General features: G+C 34.4%; 1 protein-coding gene across 2 annotated transcripts in view; it reads right to left on the bottom strand.

Annotated features, from left to right (window-relative positions):
• Positions 1-7523, bottom strand: part of LOC121419436 (actin-related protein 2-A) — a 30503-nt gene extending 22980 nt beyond the window's left edge. Inside the window, exons 1-3 of one of the 2 annotated variants that reach the window (XM_041613909.1) lie at positions 7375-7523; positions 1303-1413; positions 418-426 (exon numbers count right to left, since the gene is read on the bottom strand). In XM_041613909.1, the coding sequence (XP_041469843.1) occupies positions 418-426; positions 1303-1413; positions 7375-7422 (168 nt within the window). In that variant the 5' untranslated portion in view covers positions 7423-7523. The remainder of the gene's footprint in view (positions 1-417; positions 427-1302; positions 1414-7374) is intronic. The other variant, XM_041613910.1, reaches the window with a different exon arrangement.
• Between the last annotated feature and the right edge of the window lie 5 nt (positions 7524-7528).

Below are 7528 nucleotides of genomic sequence, written 5' to 3' on the forward strand. Positions count from 1 at the left end.
CATTGCCCTTACAAACATTGTTAATCAAGTGCATGATGTAGGTTACTCATCTTTGTAGATTGTCAAAAATCTTAACTTGCCTTTATGCCTCAAGCAGCACTTAGTATCCTCTGAAAAAGGTGCTATATATCCAATTATCATTATCAATATCATAATCACTCACTAGCATTATACAATGTAATAATAAAATGAAAATGGTCCATGAAACTAGAACAGTAAAAAGTGGCAATAAATAGGTTTAAGGATAGGGGAATGGGATTTAAAAAGGTAAAAAATTAATAAAAGCTAAAAACACCTAAATCCAAACATACATATACATAAAAAACTGTAACAACAGTGAAAAAATCAACACCACTCCAAGAAAAAAAATGAACAGGAAGAAAAACAACAAAAAAAATAAGGAGAGACAGACTATACCTTATTCAGCTGCAAGCAATAAAAGAAACAATAACAAAATAAGAAATGAGTGTGTTTGAATTGACCATGATATAATAATAATTATCTCTAAAATGCCATGAATTTTATCAAATAATTGAAAATGTTACTACAAGAAAGATAAGCATGAGGCTGGTAACATGAAGTGAATGACAGAAAAGCACAAAAGAATCACTTAAAATGCAGTCTTGATACATTGGAATTTTATGAGCAGTTAAAAAAAACACTAAAAATGCAAATTATGTCTTTGCCTATACATGTAAATGCTTGTTTCAGGACATTATATCCTGCCAAAAACTGAAAAAAAAGTTATGTAAATTTGCATTTATCTTCCTTTGTTCTAATCTTTTTTTAAAAATTTGATACCCATTACTAATTACCATTTCAATAAGTTACATGTAATGTTTAAAGACAGAGCTGTGCTTTAAGAATCTATTGGTAACATTTTGAATAACAGGAAGGGTCAATACTGTTTTGGCTTTGCTTTACCAGTAAAAGGTATGAGCCAATGAACCACTGAGAGAACACCTAATTTTCTTACTTACTGTCTCACTGTCAAAGGGGTATCATGTGCATGATAATAGTGAGAAAGAATAGTAGTTTCAATCACAATAGATCTCTTTTAGTATGAGTTTTTATTTGAAGGGTCTTAAATTACTTCATTACTAATTTAAATTTTTGGCATGTAGACTATTTAAGCAATGACCAACTGTGAAAGAATGTTAAAAATGAAACATTGGCCTTTGATAAATACTAAACATTAAAGTGAGTCAAATCTAAATATTTCCCTCTTCTTTTTTTTAACACTAAAAATGCCTAAAAATTGAAAATTCAGGATGGAGTTTGATTAAAAGAGTGCTTACTCACCTTGATTTCTATATCACCAACTTTAGCAGTTGATCTGATAATAGGCCTTCCAACTAGTGAAGGAAAGATGTGAGATGGAAAGTTGGTCCCTGCAAAACCGCACTTAACGAACTATACAAAGGATAAAGAGAAAGAAACCGAGAGTAAATGAATAATGTCATTTGCAAGGTGGTCATTACATGTAGGTCCCAGTTAATGTTGTAACCAATTTTTATTCCAATTCCCGATCTGATCCAATTTCCCCCTTTTCCTACATTTTTCTGATTTCCGATTTGATGCTTGAAAATAAAAATCGGATTGAAAATTAAAAACTAATATATTCAAGAATCTCAAGTTTGGAGGCGACGAAACAGCATCGAGCCAGAAAAACCATGAGCCAAGTTTCATACCTGTGCTTGCCAAGCATCGCGAACCATTCACACCACCCTGCAGCCAAGTCAAAACACATGCACACAAACAGTCGATGTGATGAATGAATTAACAGCCTGCATAGACACGCGAGTACAATGAACGTAAATCATATTACCATCACAACTGCAGAGTCAAGCAGAGTTTTTCAACAAAATAATGTCTCTTAAGATAACATAACGGCAAGCATGCCTTTATGATCTTCCCACCTCTCCATCAATCTCGCCCTGATATCCTGACCTTCATCATTCTCGATCTCTGACCTTTGTCGGCCGCCCAAAACATAAACAAAGCTTTAGGGGATCAGCTGACCGCATGCAACGAACGATTTTTTTTTTGAATTGCATAAAAAAGATAAAATTTCTCCCCCTCAGGCCTAACCCTGCTCGAAACCATGCTTGAGGAAGAGATGATTAAAGATCACAAATTTATTAAAAAGCAGGTTGTACTGTCACCATAGAAAGTGCTAAGATTGATGAAAGTTTCATTATTGTGAGATGAAATTATGTGAGATAAATGTGTTTCGGGGGTAAAAGTTCAAACTAATGAATGACATCATCTACATATACATGGACTAACATTTTAAATGAACATTAAAATTGTAACAATTCGATTGTGCTTATATCTTTCCCAATTGGTCAATTCCAGCCAAATGTTGCATTTTTCCATTTTCAAAAATTTCTTTTCTGAGCAATTTTGTTTATACTGTTTATAAGTATACAGTTTAAGGTTTACAAAAACACACCTTTATTTACTATACCCTTATTCATTCATAAAATACGCAATGTGCACTCTGTTGCACTTTGGTACTAAGATTTCATAGAAAGTGTACAACTTTCACCCATCCCTGGCACCTGGCAAGCAAAGGGTGCTGATGAAAAATTCCACTGTCCATGTGACCTCCAAGCAACAATTTACCATTAGCTGTGTTGTTTTACACGCTGCAGTGAAACTGTGAGGCACAAAATACATTTCAAGGTGCGTATGTTTGATGTCCCATAAGTCACAATTTTGAGCATTAAGTTTCCCTCATATGCTGCCATAGACTCCTGCAGACAAGTATTGGACTTTTTTATCTACCACAGTACATGCTTGCATCAACAAATCAAGCTGCATCTGTATTGGACTTGAAATAGCTATACTGGGGGGACATAGATTTAAGTCCCATAAGTCACATGTCCCATAAGTCACATATACAGTCCGTAAACCATGCCACCTTAAAGCTGTCCATGACAGCAAAGAGAGAGACAAGAATGCTTAAAAGCTGGAGAACAGTATGCTGACTGTCAGAAAAAACAGTCTGAATATCATAGGCATTGCATTGAACAAAAAAAAAGTTTGCATTGTGTGCCCAGTCCAGAAAGAAGGAGAAAACTGAATATGATCGCTAACATGCAAAGCTGAGTGCAGGTAAATTGGGTTTGTTTCACCCTAGTTTTTATTCATTTTTTAGGTCCAGATCACTCTCTTGGTTTTCTTGTCCCCTTGGAGTACATGCATCCACTGTTTTACATATGATGTGAACTTGGTATATACATGTAGTTCCATGGAAACTATTAAAACCTATGTCAATGTCCCATCAGTCACAAATTTTGTAGTTGAGCGACCCTCTGGATCCTGTCAAAATAAGAGCACCAGTCCTCAGATGCATTTAAGGCTACCATGAGCAGAGCTATTAAAGCCCCTGTAAATGCCAAAAAATTGTTCAGAAGCTTGCAATCAAGTTTTCTCAGAATCATTCCTACCGCCTGAGAATAGAAAGGAACATGCGCATTTAAGGAGGACCGAAGTGTGATGTCACAATGTCATGAACATCGAATCGGCCGGTTCTAAACCTAGTCGCAGCTGCATGATCGTCTTACACATTTGTGTTTGCAAAAATGGTGATGTGTGTTGTCCCTGGTTGTTACCATCATTCTGAGAGTCGTAAAAGGGCACTGGTTCATAAAGCTTTTCGTAACTTAAGAGCAACTTTAAGAACGACCGATGATCCTTGTGAAAAATGTCATCATAAATTGGCAATGTTTTAGCATATAAGAAAGGATCACTAGTCATTCTTAAAGTTGCTCCTAACTTACAAAAGCTTTATGAAACGGCCCCCTGGTTATTTTGTTTAGAACCAGGCCGCCATCACACCATGACAACTGACATCATCACTTTGGTACTCTATAAATGATGATGTCCTTTAAAACAGACATTCAGAATTTCTATGAAAGAGATGACATATCAGCCCAAGCAGCTGGCAAAAAAAAGAAGTTGTGATAGGGTGCATCCCCATGATATATTTTTTAACCAACATTTTTTTTAATGCCTGAAGTCTATAGTTTATAATGAATCTTGATGTTCCCTTTGTCAAATCGTGTCCCATGGGATTCCAAATTGGCAATTTTTGGTAGCCATCTTGGATTTTTCATGAAAATCAATTATTTTCATATTTTTTGCAGACAATAGTAAAATCTTCCATGTAAATGAATACACTTTTTACTATACAAGTACATACATGTATACATGTACAGTTTAGATAGTAGAAATCGATTGCAACCGTTTTCTAGACAGTCCAGTTAATAATTTTTTTTTTAAGAATTTATGCAAAAATTTTAATATTTTTTTGTCAAAAATTTGCCTGTGCACTGATATCCATCTGTTTTATCATAAACATCAACAACTAATGAAAAATATCAGCATTTGACACAAAAGAGAATATATTAACAAGAATATTGATATACTTCATGACAGCATTAATGTCTTAATTTTCTTACATGTATACACTGTAAAGGTCATTTTCTTAATACCATACTGTACGAGACAGATAGAGAAAAGCAACATTTATTTACCCCATCAGTAACAAATATGTCCTATCATTATGTCCCATCAGTCACAATGGAAAGTGTGTACATTCTTTCTAATTGTTCATTTTTCATCTGTTTGCTAAATATTTATGATTGTAATTGTTTATTGATTATTTTGTACTTATTTGATTACAGTTCTTAAAACTTGATGACAAGTTAGGAAGCTTTTTTTTGGTTAATGTTCCCTTTATATAAATGAAGTGCATGATAAGATGTTTCTGCCCTTTGTTGAATTTATTTCTGACACAATGGCATGAATTATTAAAGGCATCATCTTATTAGGGAATATTTATTCATGCTGAAATTAAGTTTGACTCAAAAAGTCATCGAGAGGAAATGTAAATTCCATGAAATTAGATAGGGTCCCATCAGTCACGTTCACTTGTCCCATAAGTCACACACGATTGCACACAACTACTGAAACAAATGAAATGAATCAAGTCCAATTCAAGTACTGTTAGTGAGCACTATCACTGGTTAATCTCCAAGTCCAAATTTAAAAACATTGTCATAAAACTGAGATAGATATGGCACTTTGAACAAAAGAGCTCAATTTGTGTGGTCCATCAACGTCCCATAAGTCACAATGACATTTCTGATGATATAGCACCCTATGCAAACAAGCTGAAAGCATACATTTTTGTATATAGTAAGTTTCAATATTCTTCTTACAGTTTGATAAAGTAAATCCATGTTTGTGCAGCTACTATTTCAGATATGCACCTCAGTTATGTGGAAAAAAGTATCAAATGTCCCATAAGTCACAATGGAATTGACCAATTATTATTGATATAATTATCTGTAAATTTGTATCTTTAATCATCAAAATGTTATGAAACAACAATTTATATATTTACTCATCTGAAGTATTTCTGTCATGCAATTGTTTTGTATATTCATATTATGTGCGATATTTTGCTATGTTCAGTATTTAAAAAAAAATTGAAATTGAGGTAGGGGAATAAAGAGAGAAGGGGGGGGGGGTGAGGTTGTGAGAGTGGAAGTACTGGTTTGACAAGACACCAGCTTACCCAGAATGATCAAGAACGGCGATCTCTTATCACTCATACCCGATGTCAAGTTAACTTCTGAGAGAATGTTCTCTTGCTCGAAACAGTTTAACAAAGAAAAGGTGTGCAATGAAACCTGACAACCTCCACAAGTTGACCGTTATTAAGGTAAACTGGCATTTCTTCAATAATAGGTTATATTTTGTTCTTCTTCTGAACTTCTTCTTTTTTTTCTTCTTCTTTGATGATTTTATTCATATATATATATATACATCATTCTTCCCCTTCTTTGTCTAGCTTCTTCCCCGTTTTCATGTCCTTCTTATTTTTGCGTTATTTAAAGTCAGTCTTTTTAGGTACTTTTATTGCCATTTTATTTCCCTGTCCACTCTATCTGTCTTGCCTTGATTTACTCACATTTTCTATTATACAATATGGCAATCGACATATCGACTCATGAATCATTTTAATTGCTTTTTTTATAAAGACAATGCTAATTATTACCTTCCCGATTTTCAGGGGGAGAGACAGAATTCTTAATGTTATAAGTATGCACAAAATATTGAAGCGACCTAATCTTCCAAGAGTCTTGCCCTTTCATGTTTTAAAAATCCGTTTTCAGACCTTCGGGCATGCGATATTTTTAAATCGGCAGCGAATTATTTATGTGTGAGGAACTTGATGTTGGCTCTAAATCACCAACTTTCAGGCCAAAAAATTATTATTCAACAAGTAATAAAATTTAATACCCGATTCTAAATAATAATTATAATTATTTATAATAAAGTTTCAATTTTCATTATTTTGTTAAATAATAATTTTCATCCATAAATTGTTCTTCAAAACAGCATTTTGTACCATTGCTAATCGAAGATACGTCATAACGAAGCGGTTCAAGTCTATCGTATTTCCTTCTTTTACAAATGCCTGGATCGAGGGATCTACACGAGATTGGTCTGGTAAGAAACCTCAAATTTTTATCTTTTTACTAACACACTTTTTACACCTTCATACGCAGTAGGCAATGGTGGCACTGATATATCACAACCTTGATTCAGCTCCTTGGTAATTTTTTAACTGTGTCTAAATTCTTTAAATTTTTCTCCGTTTTTGGGCAATTAATGGCAAGAGGGAATATTAATTTGCATTTTGGTCGCATTAATTTTCAAAATTTTTATTTATTAAAGACAAAAATTAAAGAGCCCCGACGAGGGGATTTTGCATTGCAAGTCCCCTAATGGTGGCTGCACGATAACCATGATAACGAGCCGTCTGTGTACGAGGAGAAATAAAAAAAAAAGTTAAAAAACTCCTCGAAACAGACGGCTGCCAGCTGTCTAGGCCTACATTAGCTTTGTTCGTTCGTCAATAAATACAGTCTACCAAAATCAATACATATTACATTTACAATGAATATGAAAAGATTGGAGTGACATTTCATTTGGACACTTCACGGAGTTTGCATAATATTGTACGGTAGGCATCGATTTGCATGTAGATGTAGTTTCTCGGTGCCTAGTCAGTCTTTCCCTTGTCGTGTCTTTGGTATGGATATAAAATTATTTCCCATACATGTATGCGCCTTTAGTAACCGAAGTCAAGGCCCTTTCAAGTTTCTGCAACAGGCACAGCCCCACGTCTCCCACGCCGGCGCGGCCGGGTGCCGGCGACAGACGAGCTGTATGTCCCGTGCTTTGTAAACAACGAAGCCTACTTCCTGTTTACACTCAAAAAAATAGTTTAATAAATCTTATAATAAAATAAAATAATTACTTCAAAAACATAAATAATACATAACAACTTACACCTGTGCCATTATCACATACTACTACTTTCCTCCCTTGACTATCCATGTTCGATTTTGATGGATTCTATATAGTATTTTGAGAGTGGCTGGACAAATCAGGAAGACAGACCACCGCCTATCATCATTTCCTGGTTACTCTATTAAGTAAAGTC

Source organism: Lytechinus variegatus, chromosome 7 (assembly GCF_018143015.1).
Source record: "Lytechinus variegatus isolate NC3 chromosome 7, Lvar_3.0, whole genome shotgun sequence".
Classification (NCBI taxonomy): domain Eukaryota; kingdom Metazoa; phylum Echinodermata; class Echinoidea; order Temnopleuroida; family Toxopneustidae; genus Lytechinus; species Lytechinus variegatus.